General features: G+C 36.9%; 1 protein-coding gene across 1 annotated transcript in view; it reads right to left on the bottom strand.

Annotated features, from left to right (window-relative positions):
• The window catches only part of Unc79 (unc-79 homolog, NALCN channel complex subunit), a 220,870-nt gene that overhangs the window by 175,113 nt on the left and 21,808 nt on the right, over positions 1-23,949 (bottom strand). The window contains 2 exon segments of the mRNA XM_048362115.1: positions 2,034-2,338; positions 10,858-10,978. Of these exon segments, the coding sequence (XP_048218072.1) occupies positions 2,034-2,338; positions 10,858-10,978 (426 nt within the window).

Below are 23,949 nucleotides of genomic sequence, written 5' to 3'. Positions count from 1 at the left end.
CCTAATTATAGAACATTAGCACTGAAAAGGGTCTGGGAGTATTTTTTGTATAAGGAATTTCAGATCTAGAGAGAAGTGATTATCCCAAATCACCTGAGAGTGAGTTAATCTGAGACAAAAATGCTGCCCAGCATTCTTTGCTGTATGTCACCCAGACTCAAGAGTGAGGACACAGCCTCTAACCATAATATAGTGGTTCTCAATCTCAGTGTGTAAAATAGGCATCCATAGAAACCATACTTAAAATTCAGATCTCACAATCACACCGCACTTTTTATTGAAGACATCCATGTTCCAAACTCCCTAGGTGATTCTGACGTTCTTCAGACTACTCTTAGAGAAAGACTGCTGCCTGGTTTCTCTAGACCATTCAGTAGAATGAATTGGTATGTTTTCCCCTATTTCTTTTTTGTTTGTTTGTTTTTTTTTTGCCAGTCCTGGGGTTTGAACTCAGGGCCTGAGCACTGTCCCTGGCTTCTTTTTACTCAAGGCTAGCACCCTACCACTTGAGCCACAGCGCCACTTCTGGCCTATTTTTCCCCTATTTCTAAGCTCTGCTATGCAGAATAAAGTACAACAGACAACAATGAAGAGTAAAGTCACAAAAGTAGCCATGTAAGAAGTATAAGAGCAAAAGTGGAAATTACATTTTCCAGCACGTATTGCAATAGCCACATGAACTGCAATTCTATGGGCTGTGATTTACCAAACTGAATATTTTTTATCTTAATCAAGGGCTTTGAAGATATAGAGCAGGTGCCCTAACCCAGTAGACCGTCCTAGGGGCAGAAAAGTCCACAGTGAATCCAGGACTGGCATCACAAAGGGGAGGCACTGACAAGCTCATGGCCATAGTGAGCTCTGAAGTCGTGTATTCAAATCTGTCACTTTCTAAGCTAGGAGAAGATCATTGTAAAACAGGCGAGGCTTAAGACAGCTACAAAAGTACAGAATAAGCAACTTTACAGATATCTATACTGTTATACTCACTATAATACAGAATTGTAAATATGAGAAAAGAAAAAGTTGGTAGTCATTATTTCATCATTTTCATGAAAGTAAATTTTAAAAATTTAATTAGGAACACATCACATTAGATAAATGATTATCTTAGGAGAGCTAGTAATATTAAAAGACAAAATAAGCCCACATCCACACCTTTACAAAACTCAGCTTTTCTGTACAATGAAACTTTACCATATTTCCAGAAACCAAAATATGAATGTTTTCAAGTTAAGGCAAGTAATGTTTTAAAGTGCATTTCATGTAAAAATCTCTTTTCTAACTGTATGGTTTTCCATTTGATTCTCCCAAATACATATTCAATAGTTAAGTGGAGAATATGACTATTTTTATGAGTTGGAATTTATTAAACAAACAAAATAATGAAATTCACTAAATATAAAGCAGAAAGGGAGAAGAGATAAGAAAAGAAGCATGCTCTCTTTCTTCTGTTCTAAAATACCACTACAGTTGTATACCATAACATTCTGGTATAGTAAAATGTTGTAGCGATTATTGGCTGTTAGATAAATTTGGAAGACTTCCCAGACATTTCTTTTTATCCAACCTCCTGGATTTTAAGACATGAAAAATGAGTCCCACAGAGATTCTTTGGTTTGTCCCCAAAATACAAAGAATTGGTCATTGCATGAGAGCCTGCTCTTCAAGCTCCACCTCTTACATTTTCTAGAGACAAGTTCAAAAATTGTAGCTTCCCAAGAGTGAATTAAACAAGAGTCCCTACTATAAGCCAATCTAGGGAGAAGAGAGAGCTTCTTGTTTATCCTTCCTCCTGCCTCCAGCCAACCAAACCCACTGGGCCAACATCCCTCAGAGCACAAAAGTATAAAACAATAGGCAGGGAAGCACCATAATTAAGTCAGTGGAAGAGAGAGAGAGAGAGGCTAAAGCCAAATAAACTCTTTCAAAAGATTGATGACACTAGCCACAGTCTCCAAGCTAATTGCACAGCATGGTACACATCCATAAAGAAACATGTAAGTTTTCCCCCGTTTCAATTAAACACTCACCATGTTGGCCATGCTGTAGTAAAGGAACTAGATCCAGGAGAGTCACCAAAGTCACGTAGAGGCCTTGGTAGTCCAAAGAAGGGTAGTCTGACAACTGAGCATCACGATTTTGCGGGCCACGTTCTGAAGGAGCATCTCGCAGGACGCTGTAAAGGAGGGAGCGAGTAACAGTAGGGTTGATGGAACTGACCTGCGGTCTTAGAGATGGGGTGAGTGGGAATGGCACAGGAAAAAGACACATGGTCATGGGCACTGTCAAATTGGAGGCATCTTGGTTTTCCTTCTTCCCTGTGCGGGACAAAATGCTGTTGGGGGGACAAAGAAAAAAAAGAGACAACAAAGACACAAAGAACAGCACATTACATTGAAATGACACTCTAAAACAAATAATAAAACACCAGATACACCCCACATAAGATGCAATTGCCACGGTAGCAGAGTCTACAAATCTAATGCTAGTCACGTAGCTTTGTGCTCAGAGATACCAAATAAAGCAGGTTTACTTTGTGGAAGTTTCATTGCATCTCATGTGTTATCTGGTTAGTAAGGAGCAAAAATATAAAAATGCATGTTTCAGTGCCAAACCCATGTTTTACAGTTTGTCAATTTGGTGAAGGAGATGTTTCCTGGAAGGAAAACAATAGCTTTGTATAACCAGTAAGGGCTCTTGTTCCTAATTATAAGAAGTTTTCAAGAAAAGTTTTCAGCAAGACTCTTAATCCGGTAAATAGAAACTTGCAAAATATAGGTATGGCACTTGCAGAAACATGTTTTAGCAAAGAATAAACATGTGAGTTTATTAAGAAAGTCTTAAAAATCACATGTTTATTGCATCAAAATAATGTCTATATGTATATTATGATACTGTTTCATGACATTCTGTCAGTATCATTTGAGATAATGAAGTTTAAACAGGCATATGAATTTAGAAATAATACATATTTCTAAAATGTTAGCTAAACTACATTGGAAAAGCTATAAAATAATATATAGTAGATGGTCCATAGCATATGCTTGTGAGCTAATGATAATGGTTATTTATGTGTGCAGTTTTTAATTTGGCATGTAGGGGAGGAAACATTTTATTTTATGAATACAAACAGTGGCTTATTATATAATTACCTTGAATTCTAAAGACTAAGAGATCAGTATCTGCCATAAAGCTGTACATGATACAATAAAATCTCATATATTACTGCTGCTACTTACATTATTCAACAAAACTCACTAAAAACTAAAGGAAAGATAATTTAGAAAGTTAAAATTTTTAATGGGAAAAATAACTTCTAAAATGAGTTGTTTTTCTTTTAGTCTTAATTTTAAAATAAAAACTTTTAGTAAAAGCAATAGGCAGAAAAATTATTAATTTAAAAATAAAAATACTGCTTAAGCAAATGTTTAAGTTTCTGAAATTAGATTATACTATTTATCATTAAAGATAATAGCTATACATTATAATATCTACAGCACTTATGAAGTGCTTATCTATATTACACTTATATATTAGTCAAAACATATAACAGATTATAAATTTTTCATTACATGAAAATAACCTTGTTTTACACTTATTCTATATACATTAAACATTACTAAATTCTTAGTTAATTATCTTACACCTACAGTTTTACAGTGATGTGAAGAACTGGTTAGTGTTAAGCATGCTTGTTATATCAAATTTTCATTAATTTTAATTTATTCTTAGTGCAAAAATGTTACAATGTAAGAAAATGACTACATGCCTTTTATTTTCTATGTGCCTAATTTACCTCAATTTCCTTTGTCTTCTGTTACCCAATGTCCAGGGAAAAACAATTGATAATAAAAATAATTTCAGAATAGTTATGTAATATTTCTTAGCAACAAGTATCTTAAGATTTGGTGTAAATTTGAATTCACTTTTAAAGGGATTTAATTTACCGTGTGTGTGTGTGTGTGTGTGTGTGTGTGTGTGTGTGATTGATTTGACTTTTCCCATTTATACTTTACAATGGGATATCCACATTCCAGTTACCCCTGCCTGTCTACATCTGTTAAAAATGTCATCAGATTTTCATCAGACTTTATACTTTTATTATATAACTTAGTTACTTCTAAGAGAACCAAATGTCATATTCTTGATAAACCCCATTACCAACAAGAGGATTTTGTCCCACTGAACATGCCCTTGGAGTCATAATGGATATGTCAGTATATTAATCACCAAACTTCAGTCCTAAATTGGCCAACTCAGGTGTGGATCTTATAGATTTGGTACAAGAACAACGTTTTCCCTTAGAGAATCAAAATAGCTGAGTATTATAAATTAATACTATTTAAACTACTTTACGCTCAGTGCACTAATCAAACTTCTCCTTGGTGGGGAAATATAACACATTAAATTTTCCTAATACAGCTCACTATTTCTCCAATGTGGGATACACGTTAACAGGCACTAAATAAATTAACTTTGGAGGCTCTATTTTGATCTTTTCCCTTCCTGTGTATGTGGGGTTCCCAAATGATAGCAACAATAGCTTCCCACATGCAGGGAGGGAAGAATGTCAGCGTTGAAACAGTAGAACTCTCTCTCACTGCCTTTAGGTTTAATAAATAGGTGAGGTTGAGAAAAATGGAGAAAAATGAGTAATCCATGAAACCAGTTATAATTGCCATTCATGTCTCAATGCAAGGAAATGTTTTCATTTGTGAAAAAAACTTAAGAAGGGCTCATGAATAAATGTACAATGCATTGTGATTTTATGATGTTTTGTGAAGCTTATTCAGAGAAAAAAAAACTTTATTTCCCCAACCATCTGTCTTTACTTGGGAATCATCAAATGATTTTCCCATCTGATATCCTTTCCCAGAGGTTTATATAGAGACTAGACCAAAAAGAATATTAAGAATGCCCTGCTCAGAAGAGTCTGAACCAGTACCCAACTTTGCATCTTTCCTTTTCACCTCCTGAGGTCCTCTTTCCTAGCATTAGTTTTCATTATCAAGAGATGGTAAGAGAAGGCCTCTGTGGGTTTGGGGAAAGATCGTTGTCCTGAGGTACTGTTAGCACAGGAAATGAATATGTCAATGACTTTCCTATACAGTTATGAATTTTGATATTTGAATTGTATCTATGCACTAAACAAAACTTACTTGAGTATGCTTTGCTTTAAAGCTACTGTATGGACAAATCAATTAACTCAGGTCCTTCCATCCCGATTGGGTGTAATTGTCTGTGTGTGTGTGTGTGTGTGTGTGTGTGTGTGTGTGTGTGTGTGTGTGTAGTATTCAATTAAGATTATTGTTATGGGACTGAAATATCCTTTAAAAAAAATCTATGAGGAAGTGGCGCTATGGCTCAAGTGGTAGCGTGCTAGTCTTGAGTACAAAGAGGCTCAGGGACAGAGCCCAGTTCAAGCCCCACAACCAAAAAGAAAAAAGAAAAAGAAAACAAAAAATTGTATGAAACTTTTTCTGAAGAGTTAGCACAGGAAACTTTTCCTCAAATGTAATGTATTTGTTTTGTTTTGTTTTCATTTTAAGCTTTTGCACTTGCACCAGACGAAAGATTCAGGAGAAGGAATTCCAAAAGTGACTGAGACAGGAAGAAGACCAAGAACTTTGAAATATTCTACAGGGTAAAAAGCAAAATCCTTATCGACTTTAGATGCTTAAAATATGACCACAGAATGCTTTTAATGTAAAATAAACAGACTCCTCTGTAGTGGTGAGAGGATAAAACTTGATGATCATCTTTGTAGTTACTTCTAATACTAAAAGAAAACAAAAGATTCTACTCATCCATCAGAAAGAATATCATACCATTCGCAAGGAAATGGAAAGACTTGGAGAAAGTTATATATTAAGTGAAGTAAGCCAGACTCAGAGAAAAAAAGAGATTGCATGGTTTCTCCCACTTGTGGTAGTTGAATGTGCCTATAAGTCTAGAAGTAAACACACTGGGTGACAGGCAAGCAGTTACAAAAGAACGAACTGAAGTATAGAGAGTTCAGACTGAAGTCTAATAGACTCTATAGAGAGTTCAGATAGCATAACTCTTTAGAAAGACTAGGTCAAAGCCCAACCAAATCAGAACCAGAAATGGATACTTGAAATAAAGACGCGGGGCCGGGGACCAAGGGGAGAGGAGTTAAACTAATGAGGAGGGAAGGGAGAAGAATGCAGGTGAGGATTCATTGTATATTCCACAAAATTAAGAAAAATATGGGAAGGGGTGGGTCGAAGGGAGGGGGGTGAAAATACTGAAGGGAGGACACAGATCCAGATGCATTGTATACATAAGCAGCTTTGTTAAGTGGCAAAAAAAAAAATTCAATACATACCCTAAAAGATTAAGAAACGTGAGGGAAGGGGTGGGCTGGCGGGGGTGGGGGGAATGTTGAAAGGGGTGACGTCGATCAAGACACAATGTTTTAATAAACTGCTTTGTTGAATGGCAACTCCTTTGTACAACTACTTAAAGAAAATACTTTAAAAAAATCTAACCACTGATGTATGTAAAGTGAGTGTTTACTGTCAAACTTAAAACTTGGTTAAGTTGAAAATGAGTACAAGTTAGTACTCAGATGTAATTTGACCTAGAGCACTAGGCCACTGCTAAATTCAAATAGAGTCACAAGGGGTCCTGCACTGGATGGAATGTGGACAAAAGTCAATTCGATAAATCCTCATTAATCCCCTTTATGGACCCAAACCTTTCTTAGAGCAAGGGCTAGTAAACTGAATATCACACAGGACTTTCTTCTACAACTGGAGTTTAGGGAACTTCTTCTGGCTCTAATATGCATCTAGTTATGCGCTAAGTGGACATATGCAGACTCTTTAACTGATTTCTTTCTCTTTTTGTTTTTTGTTTTGTTTTGTTGGGCTTGAACTCAAGGCTTGGGCACTGTCCCTGAGCTTTTTTGCTCAAGGTTAGCATTCTACCCACTTGAGCCACAACACCACCTCTGGTTTTTGAGTGCTTACTTGGAAAGAAGAGTCTCACGGGGATCTTTTCTGCCCCAGGCTGGTTTTGAACTGCAATCCTCAGATCTCAACCTCCTGAATAGCTAGGATTACAGGTGTGAATCACCAGTGTCCAGCACTTTAACTGATTTTATAATCAATTATGATAACATATAGTCTCTCCTCTCCTGTGGAGTAAATTAATTAAAGCAAACCAAACATCTAAGCTAACCTCAGATTTTCAAACTAGGTACAAAATTCTACAGAAATCAGTGAGAGCTGCAAATATTCATGAATAGTAGATGACTATTGCTCTAAAAATGTAATTCTGGCTCAGATAAAGCTGATGGAATTTTATAAGATGTGAAGTGTTGGTTCTTTTTTCTTTGAGATAGGATTTCGCTGTGTAGCTCAGAACCACTATGCCCAGATTTTCCTTTTATTTCTCTCTCTCTCTCTTTCTCTCTCTCTTTTGCCAGTCCTGGGGATTGAACTCAGGGCCTGGGTGCTGTCCCTAAGCTTCTTTTTTTGCACTTTACCACTTGAGCCACAGCGTCACTTCTGGCTTTTTCTGTTCATGTGGTACTAAGAAATCACACCCAGGGCTTCATGCATGCTAGGCAAGCACTACACTATACCACTAAGCTATATTCACAGCCCTCTCCCCCAGCTTTTTCTTTTTTCTTTTTTTTCCAACAAGGCAAAAAGGCAAAAAGTGCTTCTGAATACAGAAATTGCATAAAATGCAAAGGGAACAATCTTGTTTGTAGTAGAAAATCTTATTGCCACTAATCTTGGAATCAAGTACCTAGGCTATCTTATTTGTCGTGAACTTTCTAATAGAATAAAAATGAAGGAATACAAATATAATTGTAATTGGTATACTTATCAACTGAAAGAAAGAAGAAAGATATATGGATGGAGGAAGGGAGGGGGGAGAGAGAAGAAAGGAAGAAAGAAACAAAGAGAGAGAGGGGGAAGGAGGAGAGGGGGGGAGGGAAGAAGGGAGAGAGGGAGGGATGTGAATGTGGCTCAAGTGGTAGAGTGCTAGCCTTGAGCAAAAGCTCAGGGACAGTGCCCAGGCCCTGAGTTCAAGCCCCAGGACTGACCAAGAGAGGGGGGGGGGAAGGTAAAGGAAGAAGGAAGGGAGGGAGGGAGAGAGGGAGAGAAAGAAGGAAAGAGGAAAGAGAGGAGAGGAGAGGAAGAGAAAGGAAACAAAAGAAAAGAAGAGAACAGGAAAAAGAAAGAAGTTGAGGTAGACATAAAGAAAATACATTCATTTCAGCCCAGGAGTTGAACTTGTAATATTAAAGTCCAATTCATGATATGTTACATTTCCTCAATGTGTTCTTTCTTTACTTCACCTATTTGTGTGTGTGTTACACGAATGTGTGTGTGTCTTCCTCACTTGCTATATTCTAGCAACTTTTCTCTAACCCACTACCCACCAAATGGATGATAGAACTAAAATATCTAAAAGTTGAATAGTGTTCCCATTATCTCAGGTATCGCTCATTTTAACTTCTGAACGACGGCAAGTCTTTGTACTTCATCAGTCCCAAAAAGAGTCAAGATCATTCGATAGACTGATAATGGATGCTGGCATTCCTAAAGGTCAAACTAATTTTTTTACTAAAAGAAGTACCCCTGTAGTATGACAGTAGTACTACAGAGAAGCAGTATAGCATAACTGTTGAGAGTATATGCTTTCACTTAGAACCACCAAATTGTAGCTCCAAAATTCTTAGATAATTTTGAGCAACTTATTTAGCCAATCTGTGACTTAGTTTCATTATCGGTGCAAAGAATATAATAACCTGCTTACAAAATTATGAGAGGTTAAATGAGATGTCACATTTAAAGTGCTCAGAGCAGTGTCTGATACATGTAAGTACAATTACAGTAGATAGTGTTCTGATTATGATAGTTAATGCTTCTGATCAAGTAGTTCAATTGCAAAAAAAAAAATCTTTCTCCAACAGATTGCTTGTATAAACTACCTGAACACTCGCTTCACCATTAGAATGTGATCATAGTTGATCACATTCTAATGGAATTATCTCAAAAAAAAGAAAAAAGGAAGGAAAGAAAAAAGAGACAGACAGGAAAGAAGAAAGGAAGGAAGGAAGGAAGGAAGGAAGGAAGGAAGGAAGGAAGGAAGGAAGGAAGGAAGGAAGGAAGGAAGGAAGGAAGGAAGGAAAGAAGGAAGGAAGGAAGGAAGGAAGGAAGGGAGAGAGGGAGGGAGGGAGGGAGGGAGGGAACTTCAGTATCCTAAACTTCTTTACTTTTTGATCAATAAGTACATCCTAAGCAGAAGCTTAGGATGGTGACAACAAGGATGTCACCACTTCTCAAGTGGAATTCATAAAACTTTCTACTAAAAATACGTCTCTCATTTAAGGACTTTTACAAGTTGTGATTTAAAAAAAAAAAAAGAGCTTCTCATTGAGATCCCTGACCTCAAAGACAAAAGGAAAATTCAAGAAAAGAGAATTTGATGCCTCTGTTAATAAATTTATCTTATTATTACTATGAGCACTGAGTTAATCTACCACCACTCAAAAAGAAAATGACCTATTACATAACCTTAAGCCTATTGTACAATGCTGACATGAATCTAAAGACAGATTCCTTTAAAGCAGGGATACTAAATCAAAAGATATCCCAGAGAAGGAGAAGAGAGAGATGGGAACTGCAAAATAGGTGCTGCTTGGTTCCATGAGTTCTTTCCACAGGAGTTCAGCCCAAAAGCCCATGGCAAACTGGTATCCTGCTATCATCTCCAGTGCCACGACAATCATTCCAACTTAGTGTTCTTCAATAAATAATGTACAAAACCTACACTGCAAAATAACTAAAAGAAATCATAACAAGTCAATCCATGTGCTTCTTGAAAGTAGATTTGAGGGCTGGGGATATGGCCTAGTGGCAAGAGTGCTTGCCTCGTATACATGAGGCCCTGGGTTCAATTCCCCAGCACCACATATACAGAAAATGGCCAGAAGGGGCGCTGTGGCTCAAGTGGCAGAGTGCTAGCCTTGAGCAAAAAAAAAAAAAGAAGCCAGGGACAGTGCTCAGGCCCTGAGTCCAAGCCCAGGACTGGCCAAAAAAAAAAAGAAAGTAGATTTGAAATGAGAAGATCATGGTGATGGAAAAGACCAAGCCTGGGAATTTAATAAGAAGTGAATTGTTCTTTGAATTTTTTCTGTGTCATTTCCCAAAACAACTGAGCCCTTGATGGAAAGGCTCATCTCTTTGCCTGTGGGGATGACTGAAAAGTGTGATACAGAATGGTCCCTCAGGTCCTTCTCTACCTTGTAGTAAAAATAGACAGTGCATAATAAGAACTTATATGGGTTTTTTTTCTCCTGCTCCATGGAATTTCAGTACCAATTTAAAAGCATGTTTAATACTTGAAGTGGTACACAGACAAAAAAAAAAAACCAACAACAATTGTTACTACCATATACTGCACTTAAAGCAATAGGAAATACTAGTGATGAACCACCTAAAATGCTATATGATTCTGATTTTTAGACTCAAAATTGTTTCCTGATTTTTCATTTTAACCAATGTAGGCTCTCTATTTAATCCCATGCTACGTTAGGGCCAAATATAGACCTTTTTATCATTTACAGATCTCTTGAAAAGACATTCAGACTGTGGAAAGCAGGCAACGAGCATGCCACCATTTTTCCAGTTAGCCTAGAATCTGATCCGCTATATACACCCAGAGGACTGGAGTCCAGACTCTTCTGACAAGAGCACTAGAAAATGTAATGCCTTTCAAAACTTTCAGTTCAATAAAAATTTAGGTCCCAATAAATTCAGTAGTACTATCTAATAATTGTCTCAAGGTAGAGGATACTTTAAGGCTTACCTTAACAAGGTCTGAGAAAAGTATTTCAGGGTGTTTGCAATATCTGTTCCTGATGGTACAGGATAAATGTTGTGAAGAACCCGGTTATGATATTCCTGCAAGTACCGGATCTTGGAAGCAACTAGATAAAAGCAAAAAACAAAAACAAAAAAAAGAAGAAGAAAAAGAATCATCTTGTAATATGTATCGGGCATACAGTTACATTTTTAATAAGTATTATAGGAATTTAATCAGTGTTCCAAGGAACATATGTGATTTTTACTAAAATTTCCATAATAGAAACAATTCTAAAACACCTTTAATTTCTTCTAATTGTATTCAGCACTCAAAATTATTTTAGTCATTTAAATTAATACTCTATTCATACATTACACATTACTTTTCTTAATCAGTAAGAAAAGCAAGTGGCTAGAAATGTGGCTTAGCGGTAGACTGCTTGCCTGGCATGGATGAAGCCGTGGGTTCGATGCCTCAGCACCACATAAACAGAAAAAGCCAGAAGTGGCGCTGTGGCTCAAGTGGCAGAGTGCTAGCCTTGAGCAAAAAGAAGCCAGGGACAGTGCCCAGACCCTGAGTCCAAGCCCAAGGACAGAAAAAAAAAAAAAAAAAGCAATATTCCAAGCATTTTCTAATTGTTCCCAAATGAGCTAATTCTGAACAAAGTAATAATAGATATAAGTCTTTGTCACTAGACAGTTATATTTAATATTGCCTAACTGAAATTGAATGAGAAAACTCAAAGGTCTAAAAATGTTTTTAAAAGGGGGTAGAGTCCATTGCAAATGCCATCAACCGAAATCAGATTTTTTTAACTTAATAAGGGATCATGAAAGTATGTTTAGTTTGATTATGTCAAGTTAATGCTTGAACTGTATGCATATGTCAAAGGTAAGTTAATCTGGTGAGTATTAGGAAAGAATACAACGATGGTTCAGTAATAAAACATTTTAAATGTCACATTTTTCTTCCAAAGAATTTCATAAAGTAGGACCCTTCCTAATAGCTTGCTGAGCTTGGCCGCTCAGATCATCTCAAGACTCAGGAGGACTAAATAGGTTTATTTACCCTCCTAGACCTACCTGGAATCACCAGCATTGTCCACATTCCTGACCTGACCTTTGACCTGGCTGTAGTGAATGGCCCAGTTCTAGTCATTCCTCTTTGCAAATCCCAAGGAGCCATGATGATCAACGTCTCTCTGGTCTCCTCTTCCACAGAGTGCTCAATACTGTCCTTCTGTTCTTTCAATCTTTAAGGCTACCCAGGGAGCCTCTTAGGTGGTAGGGCTCACTGTCAGTGGTTAGCAGAAGACATATCAAGTCCTGGAGATGCAAGGCTTTGCTCTTCCCAATTGCCCATGGAAATAAGCTCCTGGATGCATTCTAACTGAAATGCTGGCTTAAGCAACTTAAAAAAAGTCAAAATTCTTTTGACAGGTATGGGACTTAGAATCACAGAATAATAAAGTATCAGAACTGGGAAAACCTTAGAGACCATTTCTCATAACCACTTCACTTCAAAGATGTGAAAATGACTCACACAGTTGAGAATGGCAGAGTTGAGCTAATACTCGACTTCCTGACTCCCAATCCAGTATTCTTTATACTATGACATATTCTATAATATGATTTAGATTAAGTCAACATGCACATAGTAGATGTTCATTACATAACATAACAATTTTAGTAGTCATCATTAATTATAAAACCTACATACCATTTTTCAGATTTGCTTTTCTCCTTTCTACTTTCTGAACTATTTCATAATATGATTAATATTTTCCCAGAAAAATAAATCTACAATGCAGATCATATCTCAAATTTATATAGTTTATCAGCTCCCAAAGTAAGTATCAAGTTCATATCTATTCACCCAACTCTGTGTTTAGTTGCAAACAACTTTTTGCTTAAGAAAGTGATATTTGAAAACGTATCAATTATATAATCTACAAAAATCTACTTTCTTCTTGGTGCTTTTGATCCGTCATTCATCATCGTCTTTAAAAGTCACAGTACAAGGAGCTTCCAGATTAATACATAGTTCCAAGTTCCAAATATCTGATATTTATGCTAGGCCAGTATATGACCCACTCACCCACTATCACAATAATGCTTTGCTACTGTGACATTTCCCAAGCTTTAATATTCAGCATGTTTCTGTAGAGTATTTCAAGAACACCATTAATCATTTCAACATATAAAAACCAAAGTTGATGACAGTGCAAGGTGTGGGCAAAAAGCTCAAATGAAGAGAAAGTCTAAAATTCTCCAACTTAATGTCTTGTTCATAGTTCAAGAGCTCTAAGTCACTATATAATGATCACAAGCAGCCAAAAATCTTTATAAAATGAATGGATTTTTATAAGTCTTTTTTCATTTAAATTCACTAATAGTTCATTTCAATAGATATCCAAATGTGCATGAAAAAGCAGACTAAAGTCACTTCCTTCTTTGAGATCTTTCAATATTTTACAAATTCACGTGGCACTGCCTTTGTTTACTTACCTGTTCATTTTCTATACCAAGTTGCAAATTTCTTAAAAGGTGAAGACTATATCTTCCTCACGTCACTATCCCAAGCCTAACACACTGTCTGGGACCCAATATATTCAAAAGATTAAATGAGCAATGAATTAATACTTAATAATAGCATTTGTCACTAGGTTATCTATGATGTTTATACATATATCTGTACACATATATACATATATCTATACATATATACATATACATATATACATATATAAAATATACATATTTTAGTGCCAAATACTTAATAGGTACTTAATAAATTAGTGTTGAAAGAAAGAGGGTACATGAAAGAAAAGAGGGAGAGAAATAAAGAAGGAGACAATGATGAGGGAAATGTTAAGTAGACAATTTATAAAATAGGTTGGAAAATATTCAAGCTACTTTTTGTAATGGTGAAAGTAACAAAGTCTCAGAAATCATAGATTTAGCTTTCACACTTTCATCTACTTGAAAACAACTAGAAAGGTCCCTGACAAACAGTAACTTGTAACTGTACTGAGGATAAGACTAAAACTCTTTTTCATTTCAACCTTGTACACAAGAAATGCACAAGATTAATAAGCCCATGTGAGCACCCAGCACCCCATCGAAGCACAGAATTCTTGTTCTTTACTCCACAGATACAGCAGTCTATTACTGTAATGGGCAGCATTGATATCTCCAAATGATCTCCAGCCTTACCTCACGCTACCTCTACATTCTCTAGCTATCTTCTATTTTTTTTTTTCTCAAATACAGTTACATGCTCTTTGTAACTCCCTCTACACCCACTTCATTCCTTATCCTTTTCAAAGCTATCATTGGACTAGAGTAGTGGCTCAAGTAATAGAGCAGTTGTCAGAGTATGCTCAAGGTCCTGGGCTTAATCCCCAGTATTATAAAAAATAAATTAAAAAGAGGAAAGAGCCCATCTGTTATGGATTAAATATTGTGTCTCTGACTCTGTCTCTTTCTGTGTCTCTCTGTCTCTCTCTCTCTCTGCCTCTCTCTTTCTACCTGTCTCTCTCTCTTTCTCTCTCTTTCTCTCTCTCTCTCTCACACACACACACACACACACTTCATATGTTGAAACATTAACCTCAAAATGAAACACACACACACACACACTTCATATGTTGAAACATTAACCTCAAAATGAAACTGCACTTTAAAATGGTGACTACGATAAAACGAAGCCATTAAGGTAGTGTGACCTAATCCAGTCTGCTTGATGTCCTTATAAGAAAAGATTAGGACAAAGAGCTGAGTCAAGTGGGGACATGCAAAACCATGGCCATCTGTGAGCCAAGGAGAGAAGCCTCAGGAGAAACCCAAACTGCCAACACCTTGGTCTTAGACCGCAAGCCTCCAGAACTGTGAGAGAAAAAATGTCTGTCATTTAAGCAACTCTGTCGGTGATGTTTTTATGATGGTGTGAGAAAACTCATACACCATTGCAGAGAAAGATCCCTAAGTAAGAACCGAGAGTGCAAACTCTGAAACCAAATAGTTCTGAATTAAGACCTTGGCTTATGTCTACTTCACCTATTTCCTCACTTGTAAAATAGAGACACTCGTATCAATTTCAGAAGGGTATTATGAATATAAATCAGCCTGTGAAAATCACTTAGCATTGTAACTAGCACATACTCAATATACAATTGGTATCAAAAATCTTCTTACATCTCTTTTCCTCTGCTATCAAAGATGAAAACCCCATCATGAGAGCCTTCCATCCATCAGTTAGTCATCTTACTTCATTAATGCCACCTTCTTTCCTAAATCGTTCCCACCAACATTCAGACTAACTCTAGACTCTTCCTTGTCAAAGGAAAACAAAAACCTTCCCCCCAGGACTTTCAATTTCCTGCCAGTTACTGGCCTGTGACTTCTGAGACAAAATTCCGGTGTTGAGTTGTGCGCACCTTCTCTTCACTCCCTCACTTCTTGTTCTGACTTGCACTCCCTCTAGTCTGGCTTTTACTCCACCACTGCACTGAGTTCTTTTCCTAGGACCATCCCCTTTAGATTGCCAACTTCACAGATACAGTCATCTGTCACTTTGCTAGATCTTTCATCTCACGGCATATAGTCAGTCCCTCTTTGTTCTTGCTATTTTCTTCCCTTGGCTCCCCTATACTACTTTCCTCTTGGCTCCCTCTTCTTGAACATAGTTCCCTCAGGGTGTTTTTCCACCTTACCCCACTACATTCCCCACTGCGTTGGAATCCATCATTGCTCAACCCTAGTTTCCCTGTTCCTCTCTTGCAGTATCTTCCATAGGCAATCCTATGACCATTCATCCATATGACCATTGGCACTACTCATGAGCCAAGTAGTCTTAAATGTTTATCTCTCAAGCCCTACTACCAACACAAAAATCAGCAAATAAATATTCATCTCCACCCCAGATGCATATGTTTTTTTAGGAACAGACTCATCTCCCTAATACCTCGACCTGAGAATCGTGAAGATAACTCAAAGTAAACAAACATATCCAACACTGAAAACTCTCTCATCAAAAAAAATTAAAACTGTCTACTTGGTGTCATTCGTGCAAAACATCCTGAAAATCAGCCTTATAGTTCCTCTTTAACTCTCATAATCCAATGCATCACTCAGTCCTATCAGTGAATGGGACCACCATGGTACATCTCCAAATTGCCCTTGGCTCTACATCTTAACTGTCATTAAGCTGCACTACTGACTTCTGAGGGACTCTCATAGCCTCTTAACTCATCTTCCCATTTGCCCTTATGTCTCGTCAGTTCCTTTTCCTGTGGGAGCCAAAAAAGATTTTTTTTTAACTTATAAACTGCTTCACATAATCCTCTGTTTGAAATCACACAGTCATTGCCCACTTCTCTCAGAATAAAATATATAATCCTTCATGTAGCATACAAGTTCCCGGGCTCTTTTCCAACCTGATGTTGCAGCCCTGTGGCCAGATTTACTGGCTCTTTCTCAATTCTTTTAAAGTTTTTTAACACAAAAAACTAATTTTTGGGGCTGGGGATATGGCCTAGTGGCAAGAGTGCCTGCCTCATATACATGAGGCCCTGGATTCGATTCCCCAGCACCCACATATACAGAAAATGGCCAGAAGTGGCGCTGTGGCTCAAGTGGCAGAGTGCTAGCCTTGAGCAAAAAGAAACCAGGGACAGTGCTCAGGCCCTGAGTCCAAGCCCCAGGAATGGCCAAAAAAAAAAAAAAAAAAAAAAAAAAAAAACCAACAACAACAACTAATTTTTGCTTCAAAGGTTTTATATGTACTCATCCCTCCCCTAGAATACTTTCTTATCATGTTTTGTCTGACTAACTCCTACTTAGACTTGGAGTTAACTCTACATGTCACTTCCTTATGGAAGTCTTTGCTCACCTCCAGGTCTGAATTGATTCTGTGATTCTCTCCCATTTGAAGAAGTTTTCTCACATACGTTAACCCAATTTGCAAGTGTACTTTTATTTGAGTGTCTGTTTATCTCTTTCAAGTGGACAGTGAGCTCCAAGAACTCTGTCTTTTACTTACCATTATAGATCCCCAGGGCCTCTTAAAAATTGAATGTGCTGACTTCCTAGTAAAGATGAAAGGAAACAAGGCAGAGCAGGAGAGTGGCTTTTTAAAGCAATTAAACTCATTTTTCTTATAGCCTAAAAGGCCAACTGTTAAAACTGATATGAAAATAAAATTTAAAACAAAAGGGGTCTAAGAAGTAATTTTTATCTATTACTAAAATAAGTGTACATTTTTATTTGTGCATAATAAATCTACTCTTGACTACTTTATTTCCCATCTAATTCCCAATATTTCATTAAGAGCTCTGCTACATTTTGAAAGACAGAGCCACATAATCAAAATTCAGTCACATATAAAAATATTTTAACAAAACTGAGATTACATAATACAGTTTTAAATATTTTCTTTAAATTTTATGTATATTCCTATAGTACCAGATATATTTAAAGACATCCACACCTATTTTTATATTTTTACCGATGTTGATTATCCTGAAAGCAAAAAAACTCAGGCAAACACAGTGAAGTCTATAAAAATCATCTCTAGGACCAGTACTCAGGAAAAGCTGCATTTAACATTTTGATGTATTATCCTTCAAGAAAATGTTCTGCCTATAATCATACATTTTTTAAATGTATAGCTTAAAGATTAAATAGTATACAGTTTTAGAATTTTTCCCTCACTTTATCAGAAATAGATTTCTAAACAAGTTCATTCACTTTTATTTCTGTTTTTGAAGCAAATTATAACTTAATTGCATCCATTTGCTCATCATCTATTTGTGAGACTTGGGGCTATTTTTCACTGTTCTAGTCAGTGTTGCAAATAATATCCTTTTTAAACTATGCATGTGGCCAGGCATCAAAGGGTCACGTCTGCAATCCTAGCTACTCGGGAGGCTGAGATCTGAGGATTGCCCTTTGAAGCCAGCCTCAGCAAGAAAGGTCATAAGACTCTTATCTCCAATTAACCACCAAAAAGTGAGAAGTGGCGCTGTGGCTACAGCAGTAGAGTGCTAACTTTGAGCACAAAAGCTCAGGGACAGCACTCAGGCCCTGAGTTCACTGGCATCAAAGAAAAAAAAATGCACATGGAATCGTCAATGCCCATTTCCCGTATGAGGAGCAGGAAATGTTTCTTCTTCATTTCTATTTTAACCTGTTACACTAAAAAAAGAAAATCGCTGCTAAAACTTTCAAAAATATATACATATTTTTCTTTAAATATTTCCTTAGAAATAGTTTTGAATAGTGGAACTGCTGATCCAAATAAGAAATATTCCTTTTAAAAGTTTTGAGAAGAATTAATATATTTCTCTTCAGAAAGTGAACATATATTTACCTACCAGCAGAATGCACATCATTTAGCATGAATAATGTCTATTGAAAATACACAACATACAAAGTGCTCTATACTCATTATAGGTCCTTTCAATAGCTTTTGAGTTGTAAATATTATCATTACTACTTAAAGTTGAATAAATCAAAGCTTAAAAGCAATGTTTACTTATGTGGACATAGCACAGAACAGTAATACTTTCTCCGTTCTATTACTTGGCATTTGGACTGTAATAGATCATTAGGTAAGACTGTGATAAACAGATGAGCTATCAGATTAAATTCATTTGTTTTTACAAATATACCTACTTCACTAGTCCTACCTTTGTCTTTAAAAATTCAAATCATTTTCATCCTTCAAGGCTCATCTTAAGGCACATCTTTAAAATAAAAGATCCCAGGCTAGGAATGTGGCTTCATGGTAGAGTGCTTGCCTAGCATGCATGAAGCTCTGGGTTCGATTTCTCAGCACCACATAAATAGAAAAAGCCAGAAGTGGCTCTTTGGCTCAAGTGGCAGAGTGCTAGCCTTGAGCAAAAGGGAGCCAGGGACAGTGCTCAGGCCCTCAGTTCAAGCCCCAGGACTGACAAAAATACAAAATAAAATAAAATATCACTTGGGAGAGAGCAAGGGAAGGGGTGAGATTCTCTCCAAAAAGAAATGTAGTCTTTACCTGACTTATGTCACTGTAACACCTTTGTACATCACCTTTATAATAACAAAAATATTTTTAATGAAGGACCAAAAAAATGGCATCTTAAGATATTATGGTCACATCACGCACAAAGCCCTCTAGTTGAACTTTAGACATTATCCCTCTCTCCCTTTCTGACTACTTATTTTCTTCCAACATTTTGTCACTTCGTTATATAACTATGTCACTGATTATAAGCTATTCCAGATGGTTCCAAATTAATTCCACATTTGCAAATCTATCTTACCTAACAATACTTTAAGGTCATTGAAAACACACCTGTCTTATATCTCATTTGCAACTCCCTTAGAATATGTCCTAATACTAGATCTATAGCAGATGGTCAGCAGTGAGACAGTAATTAAAATGAATACAAGTTTAAACATCCACCATCTTAGGTCCTATTGATAGTCTCTAAATATTTTTTAGAATTCTAATAGCTACATAAATAACTTCATATTAAAGTTCGTTGTGTAACATACAAATATTTAATATTTTCTGGAAAAATTCATTTTTCCCTCAAATTGTCCTTCTGTTCCTGTTTTTCTAGACCTAACAGAATGGATATGTGTCGTGGAGTTATTCTGATGCCCTGCAGAGAGCCCTGGGTGGTGTGTGAGTTCCCACCTACAATTGTGTGTAACCTCAAGCAGGCCACTTACCATCTCTGAGACTCAGGGGTTCTTGTTTGTTTCATTTTGTTCTGTCCAATTCTATTTTTGCCAAATAGCAAATTAAAATAGTGTTTCCCCCACTTCTTTACAAATATGGATTATTAATGTTGTAGATCTGATAATATATGTTCTAATCCCATCTTATTTTTATTGTTTTCTTCTCGTATTACATTATGTCTAAGACTTAATGGATATGTTGTCATTGTCCCCTTTTGAGCCATTTCTTTTCAGTCCAACCGTTCATTAAGAAATGATTTTTTTAAAAGAAAAAAAAAAGCACTAGTGGCTCCAATTTGTAATCCTATTTGATCAGAGGGACTCCATCTCCAAAATAACCAGCAAAATGTAGGGCTACAGATGAAGTTCACAGAGCTGATACAGCACCACAAAGTAAACAAACAGACCAACCATGAGGTCCTACATAATCCAAATGCCAGACTAAAAAGAAAAGGAAAGGGAAAGACAAAGCAATTATAGACATTAGTAAAAAGTATTTGGACATATTTCTCAAATGTAGATTGTTATAGTGATTTGCCACAGTACTTTAAGAAAAACTATACCTGACACTTTTTTTCTGTATATGTGGTGCTGGGGAATCGAACCTAGGGCCTCGTGTATCCGAGGCAGGCACTCTTGCCACTAGGCTATATCCCCAGCCCCTATACCTGACACTTTTGAACTGTCTTCTCTTGATCAAAGGTCAGTATAGAAGCCAGGCACTGGTGGCTCATGCCTGTCTATAATCCTCGCTACTTAAGGAGGCTGAGATCTGAGAGTCACGGTTCAAAGCCAGCATAGCCAGGAAAGTCTATAAGACTCTTACCTCCAATTAACCACCAGAAAACCAGAAGTGGCACTGTGGCTCAAAGTGGTAGAACGTTAGCTTTGACCAAAGGAGTTCAGGGACAGCACCCAGGCCCCGAATTCAAGCCCCACAACTGACAAAAAATAAAGATCAGGATCGAATGAGATATCCCCCTTCATAACTACTTCATGTCAGTCTTTATCCATTATTTTTGTAACAGTAGGACTACTTCATAGTCCTATTGGTTCTATCAAGAAATCATCTCTAGGGCGGGGGATATAGCCTAGTGGCAAGAGTGCCTGCCTCGGATACACGAGGCCCTAGGTTCGATTCCCCAGCACCACATATACAGAAAACGGCCAGAAGCGGCGCTGTGGCTCAAGTGGCAGAGTGCTAGCCTTGAGCGGGAAGAAGCCAGGGACAGTGCTCAGGCCCTGAGTCCAAGGCCCAGGACTGGCCAAAAAAAAAAAAAAAAGAAAGAAAGAAATCATCTCTATGATCTACTATCTTCTTCATTCACACTGACATCACCTTAATTAAGTCTTGCAAACCTCTTTCCTTTATTTATTTCTGTGATTTCTAGAGTGATTCTCTTCTGATCTTTTCTTCATACGACATCCATAGAAATCTTTCTAAATTCAAATTTTCTTAACTTTCTATTCATTGAAATCCAAACTATAAAGTTAGAGCATGGACGCTAGTAAGAAGGGCTCTTGCTCACCTGTCAAGCTTTACCTTCTGCTCTTTTCCATGTGCACTACACTACAATCACACTAAATTGCAAAAGCGCAAACTCAGGATGGATGGATAGATAGATAGATAAGTAGATAGATGATAGATGATAGATAGAGCATTCTCTCTCTTGAGTAAAGCAGATCCATTCATCCCATTATTTATTTTAAAGTATTTTTGTATGACCTTTGACTATTGAAGATATTTAACATAATCATAGTACTATTACCACATTCAACAAAATTAATGAACAAATCCCTTAGTAGCAAGAGTCAAACAAGATTTATAAAAGGTATTTCTTAATTATTCTTCCCCATTCTCTTCCAAATTCACAGCCTTACCCGCCTTCCACCAACTCCTAAGGAAAACCGCAAGAACACAGAGAATATAGGCCTGTGGTTTCTTTCTTTCTTTCCATCTCTAATAACATGTTCCAGTATCTACAAGCCTTTCATTGCTTAAATATACATATCTGTAACTTTCTATAGCTACTACAAGAATCATCTCAACTTTATTTTCAGCTCACCCACAACAATTAGAGCTTTCCTAATAGGGAGAAAAAAAAATCCATCTTATACATAAAAAAAGGTCACCAGAAGTCCAAGACATAGAAAATGAAGAGTTGCAACCAAAACTAAAACCCAGGTTTCATTTGAATTTTGGCTCCTCTGCTAAGCTATGAACACAAAATTAAATAATGAATTTCTCTTAGCCTCAGTTCCCTAATCTATAAAATGAGGGCAGTATCTATTTCACTAGGTTGCTGTAAGATCTTTTACATCATCTATATGTATATATATATATATATTACTTATCACCATGACTAGCACATATTACATAACATATTATTATCATAATTAGGCATTACATGTAATTTTTTCTTTTCCTTTCCCAATCCAATACTTGACACTTAAAACAGAGTAACCTGTCCGATGCCAGTGGTTCGTGCCTGTAATCCTAGCTACTCAGGAGGCTACGATCACTGTTCAAAGCCAACAGGGACAGGAAAATCCATGAGTCTTTTCTCCAATTAACTACCAAAGAAGCCAAAAATGGAGCTGTGGTTTAAGTGGTACAGTGCTAACCTTAGGCAAAAGAAGTTCTGGGACAGCACCCAAAACCTGAGTCCAAGCCCCAGGATTAGGTTTTTTTGTTTGTTTGTTTGTTTTATTGTTGTTGTTTAAAAAAAAAGAAAGAAAGAATCTAGGAACTAAGGAAGACGAGGACATCAGGAAAAATCTACTACGATCTCCTACAGGCACATATCCCCCCTCACCCCCCCCCCACACTACTGTAGCATCTGTCTGATATTAAAGTTTTCTCCTCAACTCACAAATTCATCTGGGTTTTGTTTTTGTTTTTATTTTGTGCCAGTACTGGGGCTTGAACTCAGGGCCAGAGCACTGTCCCTGAGCTTTACAGCTCAAGGCTAGAGCTCTATCACTTAAACCACACTTCTACTTCAGGCTTTATTGCTGGTTAATTGGAGTTAAGAGACTCATGGACTTTTCCTGCCACAGTGGGCTTCAAAATGTGATCCTTAGACCTAAGCCTCTTGAGTAGCTAGGATTACAGGCATGAGCCACTGGCACCCAGCAAACCCATGATTTTAATAACAAATAAAAGTAGCTAATAATATTCAGAAATAAAGACGTGAGCGGGAAAAGCATTATTTGAAAGTTCTAGCAGAGAAGCAGAGTTCTTTAACAATCCTTGATCATAAAACATTACTTCATTTTATTTTAAGTTCTGGCAAGAATTTTAGTGTAACAAGGCTAAGCCAGGGAGAAATAGAAAAGGGGAGAAACATCTCCTGCTCCCAGTGTGGGAAGTGAAAGTTAAAGACTCTGAATGTTACACCTTTGTGGAAGGTCTTCTCTTTTGCTGAAAGCAAAACATCCTAAAAGATACGAGGATAAGGGGATGGAAAAGGATACACATAGGCAGAGAGCCAAGAAGTCCAAAGGATGCCAAGTGTCACACGTAGCCTGATTAAGCCCCAAATATTTGTATACTTATATAAATATTCTTTAGTGGGTTTTAGTTCCAGGTGGCAAACTTGTAGCTGGCACTATCAACAAATAGGAAAGGTCAGCAAAGAACACCCCTGTGCTTTTGCAAGTGACTCCAAAATCATCACCACCATCATCAAATACTACATTTGTATAGTCTGTTACACCTGTCAAAGTACTTCCACATACACCATTAAATTACTTTTTGAGTACTTAATTTGTGAAAAGCAATAATATGTTCTGGAAATTTAGATATTAAGAAACAAGTTTAGCATAAACATAAAGGAAAAGATGCCCGCATCCTGATTCACCAGACATTGATTACATACTTTGAGGTACTAATCGACAATGAATACAACATAATCTTCAATCCCCTATAAGAGCACAATAACCATGATAATAATTCTGAAGTCTGATGTTTACTGCTTGCCAATACACATAAAAATCATGGTTGTATGTTATTCCTATAGTACCAATGAGAAAAGCATAGCTTACGGAGTTTTAGTAATTATCCCAAGTTCACATATGTGGTAAATTGATTGAGTCGCTTACTGATTGACTACTTCTAAAGAGAAAAACACTAGTTAACTAGTTGTCCCACTGAACACTTTTAGCACAGTAGAGAACATCTCTATACATAAACCATCCAATTAATTTTCACACATAAATTAACAATACTTAACCACTTTCCAATTGGAAGTGGCTTACCAATCTAAACATGGAAACACTTCAGTTGCCAGACATGGGGCACAAGTGAAAAATAAAATAAAATAGAGAGTAAAATAAACAAAGGGTTACTCAAGTCAAAAGA

This window comes from Perognathus longimembris, chromosome 14, assembly GCF_023159225.1.
Source record: "Perognathus longimembris pacificus isolate PPM17 chromosome 14, ASM2315922v1, whole genome shotgun sequence".
Classification (NCBI taxonomy): Eukaryota; Metazoa; Chordata; class Mammalia; order Rodentia; family Heteromyidae; genus Perognathus; species Perognathus longimembris.
The sequence above is the reverse complement of the archived record's forward strand: the minus strand, read 5'-3'. Positions and strand labels throughout refer to the sequence as shown.